The 24,918-nt window shown below is 47.5% G+C and overlaps 1 protein-coding gene across 2 annotated transcripts in view; it reads right to left on the reverse strand.

Moving 5' to 3' along the window:
• Positions 1 to 14,356: 14,356 nt before the first annotated feature.
• Positions 14,357 to 24,918, reverse strand: part of LOC135916237 (calcium-activated chloride channel regulator 2-like) — a 558,001-nt gene continuing 547,439 nt past the window's right edge. For both annotated transcript variants that reach the window (XM_070538796.1, XM_065449547.2), the window contains exons 13-17: positions 24,766 to 24,900; positions 23,527 to 23,671; positions 22,501 to 22,665; positions 20,867 to 21,097; positions 14,357 to 20,219 (exon numbers count right to left, since the gene is read on the reverse strand). In XM_070538796.1, the coding sequence (XP_070394897.1) occupies positions 19,234 to 20,219; positions 20,867 to 21,097; positions 22,501 to 22,665; positions 23,527 to 23,671; positions 24,766 to 24,900 (1,662 nt within the window). In that variant the 3' untranslated portion in view covers positions 14,357 to 19,233. The remainder of the gene's footprint in view (positions 20,220 to 20,866; positions 21,098 to 22,500; positions 22,666 to 23,526; positions 23,672 to 24,765; positions 24,901 to 24,918) is intronic.

Below are 24,918 nucleotides of genomic sequence, written 5' to 3' on the forward strand. Positions count from 1 at the left end.
TTTGTATGTGGTTGTGTGAGTCCTTTCCTGAGATAATGAACAGTAACAGCATAAACATTGTGCAAAGGGTGGAGCAATTACCAGATTTGCATGAATAAAATAAAAAGGAGAGTTGCAAGACTAAAAATAAGAGCTTCAGTAACATCTATGCAGGTTCTTCATCTGCATACATCAAGAACAGCGCTACATAAAAGCCCTAAACGGTTGTGATAATTTTCATATTCAATCCAGAATCCTTGCAGGTTTGTTAGACACTAAACAGAAAAATAATTAGAACTCCATATGTAAATTATGCCTCTGCAACACAATAAAAAATAAGCCATTCTTATCAAGATAGACAGAAAAGGCACCGAAATTAGATGGTTGGTGACACCGCCTTTAATTACCTGTGCCAGCTGTCTGTGACGTCATTGATTTTGATTGGACCTAATTATTCGTCTGTTGCGACGCACTGTATTGTACTCTAAAGAAAGCGAAGACCAAACTTCGCAAGTTTTCTAAAAGCTTTACTGCACCGCTAAGCCCAATTACATTAAGATGTTTTAAAATCTGCGACGTCACGCTGACGTGCCTGTGGAGTTTTGGCAAAAATTTTAAAAAGGACTTGTCTTTCTGCTTTATTTTTTGTCAATCAAGCTCGTTTTGTCTGCATTGCTCGAAATATCGCCCCTGCATGCATTGAATACTGGTAGACGAATGCGGCAAAACATGGTTGAGCTCTTCGCAGATGGCTCTGAGAATTCTGAAGAGCGCATGCTGGCGCAGATGCAGCCAACATGCGCTCCTCGCCACTCGGTGGACGCTTTTCGAGCGAAAATGGCGCTGGAGCACGGCGCGAGGGCCCACGTGATGCCATTAGGCCAATAGCGACGCGGCTTCGGCCTGAGCGCGCGAGGAGGAGGCGGCATTCTTCAAAGAGTGGCGCTACTTTACGAAGTCCAAGGGGTTTTAGAAGAGTTCGGCTGAGTGCCGCGGTTGAGCCGGGCCCGGCCCGTAAGCCAGGCCAGGCCTGGTGAAGTTGCTTTGCGGTGGCCTGTGGCAGATGGCACAATTCCAGTTTATGAGCTGGTCTACTCGAAGGGGCGGTCATTACTTGCACAAATAAATTAAATGCATTATGAACTAATTAAGAAACAAATCGCCAATTACGTTTTCAACTGATTCGATTATGGCGTATATTGCGATTTACAAATTCTAGCCGGAGAGTTCGCAAGGCGGATCCACTTTAAAGGAATTGTCAGGATGACACCAGTTTCGAGATATGAATTTCAGAACATTGCGGAGTAATGCATCGGCGTTCCCATTGGCGTAGCCAGGGCGGTCGAACCTCTTCCCCCCCTCGCCCCAAAATTGTCTGACGAAGCCCCCCCTTTCGCGCGGAATGGAAAGTTTCAGGAGGTCGGCTCCGAGAGAGCGACATGGATGATAGGGAAAGTCCGAAGGGGGAGGAGGGGGCTGTCATGTGGCGCTGAGCAGTGCTCCCTCAAGGGCTGCAGAAAGCGCCAACCTTCCCTTTCCACATCGAACCACAATGCGTCAGCACCTTTGGCGGTGGCACACGGAAAGAAAGCGCCGATGTCCCGGATAAGCGATAGGCTCGATGCACGGTTGAGAGCGCTGCAATGCGATAGCGCACGAGCGCAGTCACGTGGTTTTATTACGTATTAACGCGATAGCGTTAAGGAGCTCGTGTCGCAGAAAAGCCGGTGTCGTCGGCGTCGGGTGTCGGCGTCGGCGGCGTTGACCGTGAGCGATAAATCACGGCAGGCGCTTCATAAATAAAAAGCAACTTCCAAGATTGGCCCGGTGGGAATCGAACCCAGGTCTCCGGAGTGTGAGACGGAGACGCTACCACTCAGCCACGAGTTCGATGCTTCCAAGCGGTGCAAACGCGCCTCTAGTGAATGCGGTGTTGCCTTCGAAACGAGCCGTGGAAAGTTATACTGCGGTGTATATCGGTAATTATGAACATGTAACGTACAGAAGTCACAATTTTTCGCGGGCTTTCTTTAAACGCCGAAAAAAAAAAAATCGCCGCGCAGCATTTGCGTTGCCGCAAAAGATTGGATCGGTCGTTTCTGAACCCCCTCTACAACGAAACGAAATGCACTTGGCCCTGAAGTGAATATCAAAAATTTTGCAAAATTGATCTTCGTTAATTAACTACTTAATATGAATATAAAGAATACCTTAAGGAGCGCCACATGAGGGCAATTAAACCATGTGCCATTGGTTTCATTCAACTGCGGTTAACCGTTTTCTTTTTAAATCCTCGGTTCGAGTTACGTGAAACACCCTCTATGTTGCCAATACATACATGTTCCAGATATTTTATACGGAAGGAGCGTTGTTTTTATATGACACAAGCCACTTAGAGAAGTGTTATATATTGGGAAGCCCGGATTTATTGTTGCTGCTCGATTTATGGGAAATGGGCGAGAGGTAACTGGATCACCTGCTCGTTCCAGCCAGCGTTGTTTTTTCCACACGCGGCGACAATGTTCCGGTAAAGCATCTGTCTCGCTATTTTTTTTAGCTTTTACTTTCATTCATTATTACTTTATATTCCAAATGTTATTTTATATTCGCACTAGTAAATTATGCCAATTATTTATCGTCGCATGAGCGATGACAGGCTTCCAAAGCGGAGAGCGTTCGTGATAGCTGGCGACTAGCGCAAGCAGCGAGTGATCGAAACTTAATTCAGCGCGGCAGGATAGCTGATGCGCGAGTACAGGACGTGTTTAGAGCCAGAGTTTCTTGATAATCTTTTTCTTTTCATTTCTTTTTTTTTTCACAATGACATGTCAAGGCAGCGAAGGAGCTATAAATTATGCTGCGAAATATTCGCAGTGACGTGATATAAGACAAGAAACGTATCGCATCTTGAGGATCATATTAAACTCTACGTTTTGGATTTTTCGGATGTGCATACGTCTCCTACAAGCCCTGGTGTCAACCATAGAGTTTCCTACAGGAAACTCTATGGTGTCAACAGCGCAAAACGTAGACGAGACGAGAAGACGGCACCACAAGCGCCGACTTTCGACAACGTTTATTTCAAAGAAACACGGCTTCTTATACCATTGCCCACGCGTGTCGCAGTCACGCGAATAGCACATCATGTGAAACACGCACTTTTTCTTTTTTTTTTGCCCTCAAGGCAGTGGTCGTACGTGCAAAAGCTCAAGTTCTTTTTTTTTTTTTTGTCAGCTACATGGACGCATTGGTCACGAAGTCTGGCAATCTCGGCTGCCTGAACTATTTCCCGAAACAGCTGTGACGTGCTGAAGAAACACAATGACCAGCTGGTTCGGAAGATAATTGAGGCAGCCGAGGTTGCCAGACTTCGTGACCAATGCGTTAGCACGCCGTCCTTGTTGCTGACAAAAAAAGTTGAGTTTTTGCACGTACAACCACTATCTTGAGGGCAAAAAAAAAAAAAAGTGCGTGTTTCACACGATGTGCAATTCGCGTGACTGCGACACGCGTGGGCAATGGTATAAGAAGCCGTGTTTCTTTCAAATAAACGTTGTCGAAAGTCGGCGCTTGTGGTGTCGTTTTCCCGCCTCGTGTCTCGTCTACGTTCTGCGCTGGTAACACCAGGATGGAAAACCAACAAGCCCAAGCTACTATTCTAGCGAAATACATTGCTACTAGCCACCGTACGTCTGCCGACCAATACACGTGGTGCATGAAGGTTTCGCTAAATTGAAAAGATGGCAATTTTTTTTTCGATTGCGAGGAAGAAGTAGATGAAATTAGATGGAAACAAAATAGCTTTCTTATATTGCGGTTCCTTATATGCTAGTTAATTCGACTGTACCTGCAACAAAGCCAATAAATTTGACTTTCATCTTCATTTTCTGTTGCTATGGCAACTTGTTACAAAAAAAAAAAAAGGACGGGTGCTACAAATCATTTTGCCTGCCACAAAAATCTGCTCTAAAGCGCTTTTGACGATTCCGAACGTTTGATTTGCAGAAAAATAAGTACGGTATGTACTCTTGCCCTGTATGTCCAGTCATCTTCATCCACCATGAGGCCGTTTTGTAAAATAAGTTACTGAATGTTACGTCGCTTAACTGTTAGTGAAGCATGCGCCAATAAAAACATCGATTATTACAATTTGAAACATCTTGCTTTTGACATCACGTTCGGGCCTCCATCGGGCATGTGTAGGCATGTGTCAGCCAAAAATCCGGAGACCACTCAGCATATCCTAATGGAATGCGAAGAGATTCATCCAGTGAAACCCGTAGGTAACGTACACCTACCTTCCAGAAGCGCTTGAATTTAATGTGGACGGAAACATCAACCGGTCAGCGCTGGAGATAAGCAAGATATGTTTAGAGTATTGCTAGAACAACAGTAGGGAAGAGCTTGATACGACCGGATTCGTTACAGGCATAGGTAACAGCGATACAAGGTATATAGATAGAGATGTTTTGAGAGAAAACAAAAGTTATCGAGATGTATAGAAAACGTTAGAATGAAAAGCATGTATAGCATAACTGATTAACTCAAGCACAAAGGCGATATATCAATATATCATCATCATCAGGGAGCAGAGGAGGAGCTTTGAGTCGAGGATCGTTTGAGAATACAGGGGTATCCCTTGCATTTTCAAACGCCCTGTACCAATATGAGAACGAAATGGAAAGCTATATGAAAGAAAGCGTATGAAAGAGAAGACTTAACATGTGTTCAAACAGCGTATTCTTCAGACGTGCAAGTCAGAACACCACCGACTGTTATTTGCTTGAATCCTCCTCGGGTTGATCTTATTGCACCGCAGCTACAAGAAAAATTATCGGCCGTAAACGTAAATATGGTGTTGAGGAGAGCACGTTGTTGGGCGAGTCGGTCGTACATACTTAAAGAAGGGAATTGCGCTAAAAAAGACACGGACGAGTAAGGACATGGACGGGCGCAAACAACAAAAGGGTCTTGTATAACTAAATTCCTTAAACACTTTTGGAGAAAAGAGCTAATCTCTCGTTGCCACGTATCCCTTTCACTCACAATACACCGGAACGGCTTGTCATCTTTGTGCGTCTTCACGGTAAAAAACAGTTCTAGGCTATTGCGCTTACAGTTGTTAATAGCTCTTGCAAGTCTATCTAAAGCCAAGTCCTTGCACAGTTCTATGGCTTGAGCCTTTACCTTGGAAGTCTTCAGGTTCTTGGTGACAAAGTTCCTTCCGACGGCCTCAACGGCTTTGTCATGAAACATCCCCTTTGGTAGCACGGCAAATCCTCCCTCCTTGTCCGCCTGTAGAAGCATCAGCTGATGTTCTTTGAAGAAAGAGACGACTTCTTCGGCGTCCCTTTTCATAGTTGACTGTCTTAGGCACGCAGACACTCGAGGCTTGGTGGCCGTTCGCAGCAGGCACTCGACCCCATCAAGAAGACACCTTTCACGGTCCTCTTCACCAGTTTTTCGCGCCACTTGTCGATTCAATGACAGCAACTCGTGCGCTGGCACATTAGGCTCCATGCTGAACTTAGGTCCTTTCTTTAGCACATCGGCTATCTTGGGTGGCAGTACCGTGTCAGCCAGCAGAGAAATCGCACAACCAAGACTTTTTTCTCTAGGCCTGCCTTTTGGAAGCCGCAGCAAAAGGCACCCCCACCAAAATTCGACCGCTTGGGAAGTCTGTCGCCGATAGGACTGTAACCTGGCTTCACCTATCCACTCGGAGTCTGTGCTATAGGCGAGCACTCGCAGCCAGTGATTTAAAAGTCTGATTTGGCGCCATAGCTCCGATCTCAAAATTTTGCAGAGGCGCTTTAAATGACCAACAGACGGTAACACGTGGCCAAAAAGAGCTGTGAATTCTATCGGTACTAAATTCTTCTTGAGGCAATAGCCGAAAAAACGGGCACGGCAGGTCGCAGACACAATGGAGCTGATCAAAGTAGGTATATTACAGTTTGACGGGGAAACACAAAAGAAAGGGCCCACTGCAGAAGAAACGTAATTCAGGAGAGCACGTTGTTGGGCGAGTCGGTCGTACATACTTAAAGAAGGGAATTGCGCTAAAAAAGACACGGACGAGTAAGGACATGGACGGGCGCCCGTCCATGTCCTTACTCGTCCGTGTCTTTTTTAGCGCAATTCCCTTCTTTAAATATGGTGTTCTTTGCCGTGGTGGACAGGCGTTCTTTGTGGTTTCTTTTTACAGCGAAGCTGTTAAAGGCTACTCTCCCCACTATCGTGTATGCGTGTAGGAAAAAGAAAATCCCGTCGATAGTGAAATGCCGGGCCGAACCGCGACGGAGGTTAAGCAGGCGTTAAGCACTCTCCACACGTGTACCGATCCTGAAGGTAGTGCAATGCAGGTTAAGCAGGCTTTAAGCACTCCCCACACGTGGACCGATCCTGAAGGCAGTGCAATGCCGGGCCGACCGGCGGCGGAGGTGCAGTTCGTCGTCAAGGGGCCCAGATACACAGATTCGCTGGTCATTCTTCTTCACAGAGTGGAAGACCACTAAGTTTTTTTTTCTTTGTTGTGGTTGGTACGTACACCGTGTACGCGCTTGACCGCACACCGCAACTACGTTCCCAGCCGGGGTCCGGAGGACGCGGCGCGCGCCGCATACTTCAGACCACGGTTGAGAACAACGGCTCCACAAATGGTTGTTTCGCTCTATTGACGATAGATAGCGCCACTTCCCCTTGCAGCGGCACATTTTGATTCGAAGACTCAGCTGGCTTTACATCAAGTCGCGAAGTCGGGCACTTGTCGGTTGTGCGTGATCAAAGCACGAAAGCATGAAATAAATAAATAAATAAATAAATAAATAAATAAATAAATAAATAAATAAATAAATAAGATGGTGGACTTCACAGTGGGAGAATGCTACTGTCGCAGTGAAATGAGTTCAGGAGCGAAATCGCGCAAGGGCGTCTCGCTTTCCGAGGGTTCGCTCTCGTGATTCGCCGTCAGCGGTCGTCAGCGGCATGAGTGCAAATTGAGCGCCCGCTACTCGGTGACGTATATATAGGTGCAGGGCTGGGCAAGGTTGTGCTTTGACATTGCATCACGACACAGACACAAGATACCTAGGCTATATATATATTGCAGATAGATACAAAATAGTCGCGGATGAAACGTATCCGACCGATGCCTGCCATTCGTATATTAAGATACTTCGATACATTCTCAAATTTCTCGTTATATAAGCTGCACATTGGGTCGGCCACTGCAAATTTATATTGGATCGCTTGCAAATTTCCTTTACTCTCGCCGGATAGACCTCGTTCCTTTTGAATTTCCTGTTCGTGAGAATTATTACCGGTAGTCTAACGGAGCAATATATCACGAATCCACAGCAGTCGATAAGGCTGGCAGTATACTTGCATCAGATCAATGCAGGTATACGCGCGTGCCTTTAGCGTCTTTTTTTTTATTTGCCGCCTATGATCGGTATGAGAGATTTCGCACTGCGGGCCACTCTTAAGTGCGCCGGGTCTTACTCTGCTGCGTTTTTGTTTACGTAGTTTCGTAATCACTTCACATGCAAGAAGTTTCAGATTGTACACTGAATGCGTTGGCAAGTATCGCATGGACATAGCGATATGTCTCTAAGAAATTTCAAAATGTTAATAGAATGTTCGGCGGATCCTACGCTTACATGTGAATTTTTTGTTAAACGAAGCCTTCTGTGATGCTAACGCTAAATTTAAATCAATATTATACGAACGTATGCTAACGGACGATTTTTTTTGAGCAATATGACGCGACATGAATGTAAGTTTACGTGCTTCTTTATAGCCGACTTCGTCTTCATTTCTTTGTAGTTCAACACTCGCTGAATGCATGCTCCAGTCCTATTTTGTTCACTGCACTTTTAATGCGTTAGCATTAGGAGTGCCACAGTAGAACAAGCGCATTAGCAGTGTAGGCAGTCGGTAACTTGGTGAAGGTACATATATATATATATATATATATATATATATATATATATATATATATATGCAAGAAAAAGAGACCACGAACTTTTTGTAAGTAAGTGTTTACTTGTTTACTTAACGCTTTCGGCTGATGGACCAGCCTTCGTCAGAGTACAGTGTCTGACTGTACTCTGACTGCAATCTGCAGCGTAGCCGTTTTTATATTTGGGTTGATTTTCTGTTCGGGATGACACTTTGACGACCGTCGTTGACAGGAACACAACGTGCCAGGTCCACCTTTATTACAATGCGCTTCACCTTACTACACAATTGCACTGAGGTGAAGCTTACCAAAAACACGTGCGTCGTTTTGGAACGCGCCGGCTCAGCCGTTCCGAAACGTTGAATGCTGCTTCGCAAGAGCGCAGTAATTCCTCATGTGATTTATAAAGTACCGAACATAGTGGCCAAGGGCATGTATTTCGGAACATGAACTTTGCTTGGTCTGTAAACGATTTTTTCAAACAGGAACGTGTACGACGGCGTACGCCAGCCTGCTGCACGTCGCCGCATCGCTGTCATCGCAATGCCGCATGCGGGCGTTGACTTGCTTCAAAACGTCGTAAAACAATTAACGCCCGTCAGTTACAGCTCTCGCAATGTAGCGGACTTGCTGGCCTAAATCGCTGTTTTCTTTACGACCCACTGCCACTGACTAGCAGTCGTTATCATTCGAATTTCATTTAATCAAATTACGCCTGTTCGCCCAAAGCAAATAATTAAACCAAGTGCGTACGTGTGATAACTCCGCAATGCGCCTGTTTCTTATCAGAACAAGTTCAACTAAAGCTGACGAACCAACGGGGTCCGTTTATGGTGGCCAAACAATCTACCTTTAGTCCAGCGTTCGCGGCCGTTGCTTCTATCAAATCCATGCCAGCAATAAAAAGAAACGTGCCTGAGAAAAGCGTGCAGATGCTCTCACTTACGTACGAAATATGCCACGTTAGCGACGTGTCAATTGTCTCAAAGTGATAGCTGTTACGAACGGTGCAGTGGGCCGAGGTTGATATTAACTATTCACTCGCTCGATACCTGCGTTCGTGGCGTAATGGTATACAACGTCCGTATCGCGAACAGGGAGAGTCTCTCGTTCAAATACCAGAGCAGCACGCGTTTAGATAAAGCGTAGTACGGTTTACCATTATTACACTGAATCGACAAATACCCATCCTTGCCTCCGCATGTGGCCCTATGGATAGCGCATACGCGTACTGCGAAGATGACCCCTGGTTCGAATCCCACCAGTGGCACTTCTTTCTTTTTAGTTGATGAGGCCCCCAAGATAGAATTTGTTGACAGGAAACACAGAGAGGTCGACCTGAGCCAGTGTGCTCTAGTCTGCTACTCTGCACTGGGGAAGAGGGAGGGGGAATGGAAGTACGGGGATGGGTGATGATGACAAGAAAGTGGTGAGTGCTTATGTATATTAGACAGTGGTCCTGCTAGAGCCGCTCGTCTAGGCCTCAGACAAGACAACACAGGAGTACATCTCCATCAATACTTCCTTTTGGGCGTGTAGGTTCATCTAGGAAACATATGGGTAACAGCATAAGGTTTGCTATCCTCGCCGATAAAATCAGTGGTTAGTCAGCGCTTGTGTGTCGTCTGTTGTGTGTAGTCTGTCCCTTATTGTGGTCGTCTGTTGGCGTTGTTACCCATATGCTTCAGGAATATAGCTACCGACCGCAAGGTGCCTGGAAAGAGGCAAAGAATGCATCGCATAAAAAAAGAGAAAGAAACAAAGAAAGAAATTAAAAGTCGCATACTCACTTCGCCCAGAGTATGAAACAGTAAGAAAGAATGCTAGCGCGTTATTACCCACAGTGAGTCTCTAACTATATCATGCAGTATCATCTACAGGAAAGTATTTAAGGCGTGGGAATTACCATGCTTTAGAAAATTATAATGAATTTTATTTTCTTCTCCTTCTCAGTCCTGCCTCGCCTCTATTACACCGTTTCTCCCGAGTTCTTTCACCTCGGTGCTGTTTTTAAACGCCCGAGCGCGACCATTTTCAATCAAGAGATTATTTATTCATTAATTCGTCCATTCATTGCCTCGCTCGCCGTAGTGCATGCTGTAGCGTGATGAGGCAATTGTGCTCTCCGTATGCCCGCTCATAAAACCTAATGCATGCGAAGCGCAGACTCGTACTCATTAGCCAAACGACGAACCCATCTGAATAAACTTTGCTCCACTTAAAACGTCAGAAAGAATAATAAGGCCAAATGACTGATGGTAGGAGAATTATCGTTAGGTTATCATATATACGATAAGCATGTACGGAAATTGAAAAGCGATCAAAAGAAATGATCATAAACATAAAGAAGACAAAAAAGACTTCGGCCAACTGTACTCTTAGATGAAGAAATTACTAAAAACTAATTCCCCCCCCCCCCCCCCCCCCTCCAACCCTTCCCGAGAACGACATGCTTGCAGCATCTCTCCACTTCTTCACCCTGTCTGGCGTCTATTGTGTCGAGATTTCGCCAGACTCTCGACTTCAACAATTAAAAAAAGACAGATTTAAAAAGTTTCAAGGAGTAAAAAGAACGCAGAGCTGATTGATGGCCCTGTAACCGTGCAGCAATAACTGATGCCGCAAATGCGTAAATAGCAAAGCAGAAACGTCACTGGGGTCCAGCTGTTTTCGTTTCGCCTTTGAAGTCGGAAAATAGAGAATACAAAGTAACCTGCAAGCGTACACGAGAGCCGCATTCAGATTCTCTGGTGGGTATACTGTGTTTGATGAAGGTATTTTACATACATACATACATACATACATACATACATACATACATACATACATACATACATACATACATACATACATACATACATACATACGTACATACATACATACATACATACATACATACATACATAATCTCGCTACATTCGTGCCGTGAATACAGTACAACGTTTTATAAAAGCATTGGTAGAGTCAGCCTATTTCTCCGGTACCATGTCGATAGACGCGGCCAAAAAAAAAAGGGAAAAGAATAAAAAGTGTCGCCGACAATACATGGAGCTCACTAGAACGCATGACGTTCATTGGTTGAGATCGCAACGAACCGGCCGCTAATCTGGCACGTTTCTCATTTTGCGTGCACCCACATACATATGCAGGACACATAATGAACGCCAGGCCTAATTCGAAAGCAGCTCACTTAGCAACGGAGGAGCTTTATTTTTCTTTATTTTGTCTTAAAGCTCTTCGCGCACGCATGCTCCCTCACGGAATCCAAAGAAGCAGTTTTTAATTAGTTAAGATTAGGAAACCTTAACCAGACTGATCCAGGGGCTAGTTCGCTAACGCAGAGACTCGTAGAATGAAATTCAGTTAGCGCGGCAATTTCTTTCTTCCCTCACGCTCACATACGCACGAGCCCCTGGGAAACTGTGTTTGCCACTATACACGTGACGGCATCGTAGGGAACAACTGAAACATGTCTAACTTTTAATTATGTTGGCATTTGGGCAGGAAATGTGTAGAGCCAACTTCAAAGCATACCTTCTTTTACTTAGTCGCGACAGCTTGCTTCAAAAAAAAAAAGAAATAAAGAAAAAAAAGAGAAAGGACAGTAGATTGGTTGGTCGGTACGAGGTACCGCCTCGAAAAAAAGCGAGATTTCGCTCTGGTGTGCGTTCTTTTGAGTTTAAACTAGCACTCGGAATAAGAGCCCGTAATTAGGAATCCTCTGTAAGTGGACGTAAAGTGCAAGTGTGAAACGCTTCTTCATTTGAACGCCATCATAGCATGTCAGACCGGAATAGTTAGCTTAAATGATGAATCGAGGCATGTAATGGCGGAAGCGGATAACAGGACAAAGGACTACGTACGACGCGCTTAATGAAAGCTTCGTATGCAACGCTTCGTGCGAGCACCTCATCATGGGTCGGAGCTTACCGTACATGTTGTTTTCCCTTTAAAAGCCTTTATTATTTTCTACGAACCCTTCCCCAATTTTCATGACAGTGGCTGCTGGGTGCTCCTGCTTCTGCTTTCTTGCGGAATAGGTCACGCATAAAAAAAAATGGCTGTCGCTTAGCTAAGGTTAAGCCCAGGATGCGAAGCATACTAGCCTTTATTTTAGTTGTTGAACCACTGTTTAGCCTGGTGAACTGCTGTTGCTTGGCTATATTTGGTTCGGCTAGACGAAGAAACAACTCATGCAGGCGAGCGCACGAGCTGAGACCCGGCTATGTAGCTACGCGGCCGCAAGCGAGCGCACGAGTTGAGCCTCCGCTTTTGCAGCTGTTATGACGTCATATGGTAGCTACGCGGCCGCGCGCGGCGCAGCAAGGAAGAGCGTGGTTGTCCGGCTAGTATGCTTCGCATAAAAGAAAAGAAACGCTATAATTCGTCTTCTATGCTCTAACCAAAAGTGCAAGCAAATAGTAGACAACCATGAAAATATTCCCGATCCAGCTGTCCGTTGCTCAATAACAGTGCCGAGCAAACGTACAGTCGCGGTGATAAGGGGGATGCTTGGGCGAGTTGGTGATTCCATATCGACATGTTTGCACAGCGCAAAAGACGAGGCGTGAAGGAAGCGCCTGTGTTGTGTCCTTCCTTCAGTCCTCGTCTTTTACGCTGTGCAAACATGTCGGTAGTCGCCGTGCACTTTCTCGCATTTCGCGGGATTTCCTTCAGGCTCGGAAAAAAAAGAAGTACCTTTTCTGTGGCACGTATTAAGCAACAGAAAGCGGGATCGGGATTTTTTTTTTCTTCAGGATGGTCAGCAGTTTTCTCGCTTGCACTTTTGCTGTGAATGAAATACTTAATGAAGTTGAATAATTAATAACTAATTGTGTAATCAGGCGAAATACAGTCACAATAGTCTGACTTGCTCTTAGCGATGACGAACGCCACTTCCTTGCTCATGTCCAGTTACTTCGCACTCACATATTTTTGTTTTAAATTTCGGCACAAGTTACGTGAGACACCTAGTATACGTATAACAATCTGTGCACTACCCCTGCAGATGGACCGATGGCTGGCTCCGTTTTCTTCGTAATAACGCAATTAAACAACAAATGGTACCTAAGTACCCTCACTGCAAGAATTATCTTAATTCTTTTATTAATCAGGAGAGATCAGGAGAGAGAGAGAGAGTGCAGTAAACATCTTTTTTTTTTGCTCCAAGTACGAAGTCTACCTTTATTAGAGCGCCAGTTTGTACACCTACTTCCAGGAATAAGGCGTGTATGCTTGGTCTGTTTCTTTCCGAGTAAGGTGGACCAATCCTGGACACAGTGTAATCCGCGATCGCAAATACCTCGTGTCACATCACCATCATCATCATCATCATCATCGTCGTCGTCGTCATTTTTTAAATGTCCATTGCAGGACGAATGTCCTCTCCCAGCGACCTCCAATTACCCCTGTCTTGCGCTAGCTTATTCCAACTTGCGCCTTCAAATTTCCTAGCTTCATCACTCCAACAAATTTTCTTCCGTCCTGGACTGCGCTTCCCGTTCCTTGGCACCATATTGTAACTCTAATGGTCCACCGGTTACCTGCCCTACGCATTCCATGGCCTGCCTGCAGCTCCACCTTTCTTTTTCTTTTTTCTTATGTCAATGTCAATTACAATATCGGCTATCGCCGTTTGCTCTCTGATCCACACAACGCGAGTTACATACGGCGAGTGCTTTCCGCATCTTGCTGATTTGTCAGGCAGGCACGTAATCACTATGCTGCGAGACGCGTTGCATAGGATGAGCGGTTTTGCAGCATTTAATTAAGCACTTCACCAGCGCTTCGCTTCACATAGGTTGCAAAAATGTGCGTTAGACCTGCACACCTTTTTATTTTTTTTTGCCCATGTTTGTTTTCATTTTGGGTGGGTCTCGGGAGTTTGCGGCACGATAATGTAGTACGAAACTGCGTTCTGGTCCTGTTCCATTCTAAAGTGCTAGGGCATATCTTTGCATACCCCTATCCACTTCGCCGAATCAGGTTTTACGGTCTCCCTGACGATGATAGGACATTAAAGATGGCGTCACGACGCTGTATGAACTAGAGTTACTGTACATGGCTCCCGGAGCATGTACGGTAACACCAGGTCCACACACGTTGCGTGTGTTACAGCAATGGCGCCCTCTCTGTGACGCTCCGCTATGGTGTCCGTGACGATGACGGGGGCGATGACGCTATATGATGATGTCCACTACCACGCTGTTGCATACGCACTCCATGATGATGCTATGACGTCCACGATGATGGTGGCAACCAAGATGCCGACGATGATGAGGTCCACGATGATGATATCTTCATTCAAATGCCCTCACATTGACAGCGACCGTCACTGATAAACGGATTCAGCCTGAATTCTCCCTCGAAGGGTCCTGTCGTTGCTGCAGGAAAGGGACACGGGCACGCCAGGTGTTCATCATAAATAAACATATCTTTTTTTATTATTTTTCTGTAAAAGTGTGTGTACAGCAGTGCACGCGTGATGTTGTATGCGTGAAGTATACGTAAAACGAGTCGCCGTGGCCGTAATTTTCTCGCGGCTCCAGCAACTTTTTTTTCTTCTTCTTCTCTTTTCACACGCACACACATACACACATTTGGGACATGCAAGTTCGCTTTTATGTACAAAGCGTGCCTTCTCACCCTCGTTTTGACACTCGAGCTCTGTGTTTCTGTCAAAAACTGCCGCTGCGGCGCGGCGGCAGCAGCTTTAACTTGCCTTCCTCGTTTGAACTCTCGTCTTGTTGACGCATACTGGCTGATGTACACAGGGTATCAACTTTCGTTTCGCCCATCTTTCGCGCGATCCAACCCACGAACTACACGAAGTGTAAAGCTTGGGAAGGTTGGACACCGATTCATAATGTGAATGCATGCACAACGACTTTACGTATACGATCAATGCAGCTTGCGACATAGACGCCACTTCTGTTAATGCGATAGCATTGGCTCATACAATCCCTGTGAACGAAGTTCAGCGGAAGCGCTCACACTCAAAAGGTATCGACGTTATTTTCTCGCCCCTTGTTTTACGCGCGTTTTTACTGTTCTCCGATTCGATCCAGTTTGATGAGAACATATTACTGATAAGGATGATTGTAATAGACACTTCACGCATAATGTGATTCATTGATCATTGAGTTTTAATATCTCAAGGGCAGCGGATTGGGCGAGTTGGTGTTCCATGGTAACAATAAAATTCAACCAGCGCTAGACCACAGGACCAGAAAGAGGAGGAGACGAACACGACGCTGAACTTACAACTGATTTATTCGAAGTAAGAAGTCAACTTATACGTACAGAAACTGGGCACGCATGCACCCGGTCACACATCGAAGATCAGATACAAATTCCGGACAGCCAACATACGCACTCTAAGTACCTGCCTTGCAATCTACCCTTTATGCAGCAATGCCATTTCATTAGCTGACAAGATGAGAGATGTTTTGCTAACGCAACTATTAGATTTTCTGATGACATGGAATGCTAAAGCTAAAGAAATGGAATTGCTGCATGAAGGGTAGATTGCAAGGCAGGTACATCGCGTGCGTATGTTGGCTGTCCGGAATTTGTATCTGATCTTCGATGTATGACCGGGTGCATGCGTGCCCAGTTTCTGTACGTATAAGTTGACTTCTTACTTCGAATAAATCAGTTGTAAGTTCAGCGCCGTGTTTGTCTCCTCCTCTTTCTGGTCCTGTAGTCTATAGCCGCTGTTTGAATTTTATTGTTAATATCCCACAGCAACACAGACAATGCAAGAGACGCCATAGTGGAGGAATCTGGATTAATTTAGACTGTGCGGGGTTCTTTAGCAAGCAGACTGTTCTCAGCACGTGAGCGTATTTCTTTTTTTTTTACATTCCGCCCCCATAAGAATGTGGCAGGCAAGGCGGGCAGTCGAATTCGCGACTTCGCCTAGATAATTTACCAGTCAGCGCACCACGTGACGTCACGCCATTTAGGAAGGTCAACGCTCGTATTGCAAATTAGGCTTCGCAGAGCCCAACGCACGCTCCAACCGTTGCCTACGTCCCCCTTTGTACATATGGGCAGTCGTTCGGCCTTTCTAGATGACGTAACATCTCGTTATGAACATGCCTGGGAGGCGTTTTAGACTTAAGACTCAGCCGCTGGCTCATTGTAACGTACTAATTCAATGGATATCTGCTGCCAAGACCCCCGATGTAAGCTCCATCATGGCAACACCAGGATTTAATTATGCACATTCCAATTTCTAGCCAAAGATGGTGTTGTACGTATCGTTCGCCCACTAAGATCACATCACCCGACATACCTTCTTGAAGTGCTCTCGAATTTGTTTCTTTTTCTTTTTACCGAAATCAGCTTTTAGGTTCACGCGGGGTTCTGCAGACAGCTCGACATGTAAAAAGCGTTGACGAAGCCAACCAATGGCTTTGAAGGGCGAGCAGGCGTTAAGTTTGCGGGAATCTCACGTTCGTGCCCGGATTGGCGCAACCTTTGACGAACGAAAGACAGTTCTTCTCGAAGGCTACTTCAACAACTTGCAATTTGCAAGTCATTCGCCGAACTTCGTTCACGGGGGCTGCATCTTTGGTATGGGTTATGCAAGCAGAAGGTCGGATTACTCTCTCGCGTCGTTACTTTTATACATCTTTGTATGACGTCACAGAGATTAAGGTCCTGAGAGGCTCGCGAGCAGTGCAGAACGTATTGCACACACTCACACGCATGCGCACACATACACGAACAGAAAAAAGACAGAATAAAAACGATGATCGCACGAAGCAACTCTTTAAAAAAAATGCCACGATTTTCACGGGAGTCGCGGTAAGCAGGCAAGACAACCCGGGATAACGTCGGGCGATGTTGTTCTAGAAGGCAACCACGTTGACGAAAAAAGAAAAAAAAAAGACGGAACGAAAAACGAAAACAATGAAATGCAGAGACACGAAATATTGCACACCAGACACATGGGCGTCATAAAACTTTTCGCGCTTTCATCAACACTTTGTACAAAATGAAAAAAAAAAAGTAAGACAGCGCGGAGAGTATGTATGTTGTTCCAGGCAGAAGCTACAGTATATGCCCGTCGTCATGGTCTCGCGTGATTGCTCTTTGGTGAGGGGCTCTTGGGAAATTCGTTCGACTTGCGAAAGAGATGCCCGTGGATGAAAATGCGCCACGCCTGTTTCATTTGCCGAGCTTATGGTGCCGTCATTGTGTGAGTGAAGGCCGAAAGACTTGCGGAGTATCGCGCACAGAAAATGAAACTGAAGTGAATGAACAACACTTGTTTTTTTTTTCTCTCGGATGAAGCGAGAGATGTGGCGGTGAGTCATCAAAAAGTGTGCGATCGATACTCGTAGAAACTGTGACGAGACAAGGAAACTCCTGCCTCGTTAAGTTTTGATGTCGAAAAAAAAAGGACAGAAGAAAGGCGTAATGATGATCGAACGAATCTGAGATTCAGGGAAACTCGTTTTTTTTACATACAAATGTACAAGTCGGTGGATAGAGAACGGGTATGGTGTGCAGGGTTGTTTTGTTTGGTAGGAGGAGGCGACTCGATTTCTTTGTTTTTCTGTGCTCAGAAAAAAAAACGAAAACGGAAAGAAGAAAGGCCGTAGAAAGCAAGGAACACACTGCGTGGTATACAAATGTACAGCGGTGCAGGCAAACGTTCTCGCAGACTCCTACAGACTGGTATACGACACACCGCTGAACGCCTCCTCTAAACGCCTGTGTCATTTCTCGATGAGGTTTTAAAAAATGGGACGGCACAGTGCAACCGCTCTTCTCGACGTCTGGTGATGTGTGAGAGAGAGAGAAAAAAAAGGAAGGTATGAAAGGAAACGGTAAAACCTAGTGTGAGTGGTTGTATCGTGCAGCGAAGACCATTAAACAATAAAAAAAGAGAACACGTAATGGGTGTGAGGCAAACTGCGCTACAACGGTTAATGCCAGCTGTGACCACGAACGGGAGCGTAAGACAGTGCGAAGCTTATCAAACTCGGCTACTGCGGCTGCTGACTAGAGCAATTCATTCGTGTCTCGAAGCGTCCAGAAAAAGGTTTTTAGAGTGCGCAAGGGAGGGACTCCGCGGACCAAAGAGCGTTAGTCTATATGCGGAGGATAAATCAGTTCGAACTCCACGCAGCGTAGGTGTGGTCTATACGTAGTTTTATAGGAGGCAGGAATCGGACACCGTTTTATGGGGAGGTGTAAGCGACTCTAGATAGAACTGTCTCTGTCTCGTACGGTACGCTCTAATTTGACTAGCCGCGTTAGCAAAGGCTACGTGTGACTAGCGAATTCCTAAAACAATGACCCGGTGGTGTTCGCGAAAAAGCAGATCGCCGATTGGTTCGTGTAGAAGGAGTCCAATCTGGCCCGAATCCCCGCTCCCGAACCGGGCGGGCCAAATCGCTGGTCGCTCCCCGTCACGGGAATAGGACTGTATTCCCTCACTTTACGTGCACGCACGCACACACGCACAAACACACGCGCGCGCAAGCTCACGCACCGTTTCGGTTCTTTCCTTTTCTTTTTTTTGATCGTGTCCATCCGTCGGGTCCAGGCACAACCAAACGCACGCACGACATGGACACACTAGAGACACTTCGGTAAAACAAAACAAACAGCGGTAAAACAACGGCGACCGAAACAAAAATTATCACACTGACCGTCCGTCTCGCAGTAAGCTTTTTCTCTCGGTTGCCCGAGAGAGCGCAGGGTTTTTTCACGCGGTCGGGATAAAGGGAAGCGCGTGATAGACGCACAGACTGTAATCGCACTGCTATCCGTTGCGGGGTGAAATGAAATGAAAATATAAAAACAAGAACGAAAGGTTCTCCAAATCGCACTTCTCACGTCCATTCTTCGCGATGAAGAGCGTACGAAGTTCGGAGAAAGACAGTTGTTTTTGCGGGGCACTCAGCAAGAGGCGTGGGAGCGCAGATCGTATGCACTGGGGCACGTTGCCATGCGTGATGGCTCGCAGTCCATTCAAGAATGGTGCTCGCTGTATGTACACAGCAGTTGCACGACGTGAGAGCTAAAAGCCTCGTGAAATGTGCGCGAGACGTATCCCACGAAGCACTTGCACGCTCTCACGTTTGTGATAACTATCTTGAGATTCATCCCCCTCGGCGCACACGATGCGTCCGGCTAGCAGTGCTTCCGAAGAAGGGCCCCCAGTCTGCTGCTCTGTCACGCCCTTCTTGTCTTCTTCCTTCCGACGTCAGCGCACTAATCGCTCACGTCAGGAGCCTTGGCTGCCATATCCGACGCGAAGCAGTGGCACGCTAGACCTGGGTGATGTTGCGCGTCACGCCTCCGGTCTTGTCGAGCGAGTGCTGCGACGAAGTGTAGACCGCGTTGTAGCTGGGCACTTGCGGCGGCAGCGGCGGTGCGACTCCGTCTTGTCCCGGACGATGCTTGGCCAGCCTCGTGGGGGCCGGCACGCCCCCGTAGTCGCTCTTGGAGTAGAGCGACGGCGTCGACGAGTTGAGCGAGACTCCGTCCTCGACCATCATGATGGGCGGCGGCTCGTGCCTCTGCTTGGCCTGCTGCACCTTGTTGTAGTGGTCCAGCAGCACGCTGGCCGGCCACGAGTTGACGGGGCTGATGGCCGTCGCGTCCAGACGGCCCGACGTGGGCGTCGTCTGCTTCACGTCGTCGTCCATGATGGGCGTCGTCTGCTGAGCCGGCACCGTCGTCGTGGTGAGGTCGTCGCGCGCGATCTTGGCCGGCAGCGGAGGAGGCTGGGGCGCGCTGCCGTTGTCTGTGGACTTTTTGGGAGGCGGCGCCTTGCGCCGCCGCGCCATTAGCAGGATGATGACGATGATGCCGACGAGCAGCACGGCCAGAGGAACCGCGATGATGAGCGCCAGTTGGGCGGCGTTGAGTTTGTCCCTGGTGCTACGCGAGCCGCTGGGTTGGCCGTGGGCTCCGGCGCCTCCAGCGGTGCCGGCGCCGCTGCCCCAGGAGGACGAGGGCTGCGTCGAGGTGGACGTGGTGGTCGGTGGCGGGATGATGACCACCTCGACCACGTTGGAGACGGGACCCGCGTTCCCTTGGTCGTCGACGGCGCGGATGGCGAAGTAGAGCGGCGTCGACGTCGGCTGGCCGTTCTTGAGCCGCACGGTGGCCGTCTGCGTGGTCCCGAACGGCTTGGGTGGCTCGTAGTAGGGTCCGTCAACGTCCCACTGGCCAACCAGCTGACCGTGACTCGCGAAGCGGCGCTGAGCGTTCAGCCTGTCCTTGAAGCTCTTCAGCTCGTAGCGACTCGCTGTCAGAGGGAGGAAGAAAGAGAGGACAAGACATAGTTACGTGCGTGGTTGGGGTCGGACTGAACATTTATATCAACGGTTGCTATTAGGAGCCACAGTTACTTAAGGGATCTCAGCGTTCGGAACTGTTACCGAAAAGAGAAACAAGACAGCACTTGCGCTTCCTCGGAAACAGATATTTCATGGATTTCTAGTTTGATTATACTTTAAAAAATAGACTTTAAAAAGAATGGTCAAGTGGGTCTTACCTACATATTGCTAGTTCTGGAGAAATTTTCGCAATTTTACAAGCGAGACTAACAAAGTAGGCTTCACCTAAGCATAACAATAACTTAGGTGAAGACAGCGTTGCGGCGCAACATTCAAGAAAATTTTAAGCCTATAGAGTGTAATAGTATTGCAGGTTTCATTTGCAGAAGGCACAGGCTAAGGAAAGGAAGCTTTACACAATAAAAAAAAAAGCAAATGCAGTAAAGCAGGCTTGACCTGAATATAATAATGGCTAAAATGAAGAAACAGATCAAGAAAAAAAAAAAGAAACGAGGCAGGATTTGTAAAGCGGGCTTCACCTATGTTACATACTGTTTGAGGTGAAGAAAGATTTACAGAATAAGGAGGCGATGCCATATAGGAAGCTGCGTCTCACCTTGTCCCTCGTCGAAGTCATCGCCCGGCGCTGTCCAGTTGAACGTCACGGCCATCCTGCGGTTATCGGTGGCCACCACGCGGAGGTCGGTGATTCGGCTGGGGGGCAGCACGTCTCGGTCCGGCTTGGGCACCGTCACGAAGAACGAGCCGTAGTGGTTGATGCGCGTGAAGCGGCTCGTCTTTTGGGAGTAGCTGTCCGATACGCGGCTGCCGCAACAGGATGGGTATTCTGCGAATGCGTAAAGGCGCACCCCTGAATGCTTGATCGGTCGCGAAACACCAGGTAGTATTCTGTGCACCGTCGTATTGCGCAGTTCACGCCCATTAACCAGACAAGTGGACTACGATTGGAAGCTACAAATACGCAAGCAGGAAGGGAAGTGTTTTGAGCAATTTTAAGACTGTACTCTGGCTCTTCGTCAGTAATTTCGCAGCCGTATTCTATTACGAGCCGAATTTTGACTTACGGTCGTCAAATTTTTCGGAAATTTTCCTAAAGTGCATCGCAAGCGCAAGAAGGTATATTCGCGCACTACAACAGATTTTTAAAGTGCACCGTCCTGTGTGGTGGTACCGGACCCCAGTTCAGCTGACCTGCGTACATTTCCACTTCTTGCTTTCTCTTTTCTTTCGTACGGTATGACAAATACAAAAAAATTAAAGCGCGGCGTCATGAATCCACAATTTCGCACAGGGAACAAGCATAGAAATTTTCGAAACAACACATATAAGAGTGACCGAAGCGGTAGGATACGATGTATTAGCTTCCAGTATACGTGAAACCATTACATATGCATCAGAGTTTTGCAGAAGTTCAATCCAATGTTTTCCTTTTAACTCTAAGCGATGCAGAACCTCCTGCATTTTTAACTATATCGATCCAGCACACTATAATTTGGGTGTATGTCGTCATGAAGGAAACAGCGTAGCAGACGACACTTGCACTGGAGAGCGCTTTGCGCACCCGTGCGTACTTCTGACGGCCTCACTGATTATCGCCATTGTAAGGCGCTAAAATAACGTGCGTCCGACGCTCCCGCGTTAGAGTTAAAATGCGAGGTGCTGTACATTGCTCAGCGATTGAAACACGATACTTGGACCGCACGGCGGCCTGCGCTTTTTCCGGTACCACTGATCGCTCGGTGATCGCCGCGGCACCAAACTCAGTCATAATGCATCAGAAATGCTCGATTTTTCATTGACTGCAGTATGGTGTATCAGCTCGGTGTGCCCAGCGCCGATCGGTGGCACAAAAAGCGCCATGAGCCATGCGCTCTGAGTATCTCCCCCCTCCTCCCCCCCCCCCCCCCCCGATATATGAGCAGTGTACGACACATACACATTCCTCGCGTCTTTTCTGGCCTTGCTAGTTTACTAGCTTACCTTGATATGCCGCTTTAGTGTCCCCTTAAGGCAATGACCCACCACTACGTACAGTAGCGGCGAGTTTGACAACGCTGGGAATTGCAGGCACCCGCGATCGACCTTTCATTCCCGTTAATTTCGGGGTTTCCGCCAGAGGGCGCGCATCGCACTGCAGCGGAGTGCAAGAGCTTGGTGGCGCAACCCACCGCCCCGTTCCAAAGGGCACGCTCCTAACATCCATCCATCCATCCGGAGCAAAGCACCCACCTGCGCCTTCGGGGAACCTGCTCTCGAACTCGGCGTTGGAGGCACCGACGACGACAGCCGAGACGTCGTTGTCGTTGGCCACCACGGTGAGGTCGTAGCGGCCGGTGCTCGTGAAGTCGGTGAAGTAGCGGCTGTACACGCCGTCGTTCTGCGTGATGTCCGGATCTGCACCGCCACCAGCAGACAAAACGTTTGTCACTTTCGATTGACCCTGGATATGTAGCATAGGTAGGGCCATTTAACACCCCGAACCATACATAGCGCTGACAGCAATGTGGACGATTTGGAAGACAGGATAACCGAGTGGTTTAACGCCTCAAGTCAAAACAAGAGCTGCCTGTGGGCGCTCCTTCAGGCCTTCTTTCGCGATAAGTGTGGCCTTTCGTTTATACTTTAGAAGCGTAATTTACTTACACAACTAAAGTTAACATTCCTTGCGTGTATTTTTAAAAGTTGCAGAAGCTCTACCAAAGGGTCGTCGTAACGCAAATGGACGATGCTTAAGTATGAAGGTATACCAAGCACTTCCTATATAGATTTAAGCGTGTGTCATCTCCAGCATGTTCGTGCGACCACAGTGACGAGGACGTACACCTTCTACTTCTATACTGTTTCAAACACATCATATAGTACAGACGTGATTAACAGTAGTAGGACAAGGAATGTTACTAGAGCTATACATTCAAGCCACGTTCCTTGTTATGCTACTGCCAATTATTTACAGCCTCCATCTTCCTGTCAACCTCTCTGTTACTCAGATTATACATTGATATCACTTCGAAGACGAACTCCGTCTACTTGACCAACACGGACCTTTTTCACTAGCCGAGGTGTCAGGCTCATGGCCATCTCAAGCAGCGCATCGCAGGGCAGTGAACGCGCTTCAACGTTTCTTTGAGGACACTGATACAAACGACCGATATCTACTGCATGTGTGGCATGGTGTGTAGCTACAATTGTGTAATTCGTGCGCCTGCGTGAAAAAAGACCTCCTCGAGGAAGAAAAAGGATGGTGTCGAAACGCACCTCCGGCTCCGTTGTCGATGAGATGCAGCCGAGTAATGCTGTCCGTGTCCGGGTGGCGGATCAGGGCGGTCACCATGGCCTTGGCCACCGGGTGAGATCCCTTCTTCAGCTCGGCGTAAACGATGAATCTGTCGGAACCATTCACCTGCAAGACGGCATGACATTTTTTTTTTACTTACATTACGTACTGCAGGTGTGCGCTAATGTGGCTGACGGGCCTGCCCGATTGTTTTATCGCGATGTGTACTGGAATGTCGAATTCACCCCAGTGAGGTGGTACCGTATGAAACGGTGCCTATGCATAACCTAATAGAGCCTCTTAGGACAGCGTTACCGTCTTACCGTTATTGATAGCGGCTGCCACGACTTCGCATGCGCTGTGTATACTGGACCACCTGGCAAGCGCATATATAGGGAAGGCTTCCACCGGTTGCAAAACATGGTTATAGTTCACCCTTGGTATCTTGCTCTCCGTCGTGACAGCAAGAAATAAATGGTACAATCAGCATTTCCTTATTGTAATGTCACGCTGAGAACAAAGTATTGGCTGTGTGTGTGTGTGTTCTTTTCTAAAAATAATACTGAGATGAGCTGTTTTATTTGAGTCTGTTAGGCCTAATAAAAGACGCCGCTGAGCTACGAAAGTGTTTCAATCTCTACCTACCCAACGGCGCACAGAATTTAGCGTTTATTTGTCTAATGAACTGTATCGTCTGGGCCGGAGAAGAGCCAGATTTTCTGTTCGTGCTGCCCGTGGTTTCGTACACGCTATCACGGTGGTCTCCACGAAGGGTGACCGCAAATACCGACAGCCCAGTAAACAGGTTCGTTCGATTCAGAAAAAGGTGCACGGCACCTCAAACGAAAAAGTGCAGGGGGTGCCGGGCTGCACCCACTTGCTGCAAGGTTCAAGGGTGCAGTGCACCGCGGCGGCACCTTGCATTGCACCCCGTTCAATCGAGCACGCGGGTGCAGGGTGCACTGCTGCACCTCGGGGAATCGAGGGTCTAGGTGCAGTGCACCGCGAATAAGTGCAGAAGGTGCAGAGAAACTTGGCTGAATCGAATAGACCTAACATCGCGCTCGCGCAGCCGTAGCAGCCGGTATCGTTACCGGCAGGACCATAACGCCATGCTAGAGCACTGTAATGAAGCAGCAACGCAAGAACCGCGGTACTCGCATATCTACAACGAAGCGGTACCGTGTATTACTGCTTTGCAAGGGTGACATATGTCTCACCGCCGACGAGTGTCCGCTGATCCAGACGTCGAGCAGGATGGGCGTCTCCTTGGCGGCCGGCCTGGCGTACACCAGACCTATGACCGGCTGGTCCGTCTTCGTGGTCGGCTCGGCCCGGAGCTCCCACATGCCAACCTGCGTACCGCGAAAGAC

This window comes from Dermacentor albipictus, chromosome 5, assembly GCF_038994185.2.
Source record: "Dermacentor albipictus isolate Rhodes 1998 colony chromosome 5, USDA_Dalb.pri_finalv2, whole genome shotgun sequence".
Lineage (NCBI taxonomy): Eukaryota > Metazoa > Arthropoda > Arachnida > Ixodida > Ixodidae > Dermacentor > Dermacentor albipictus.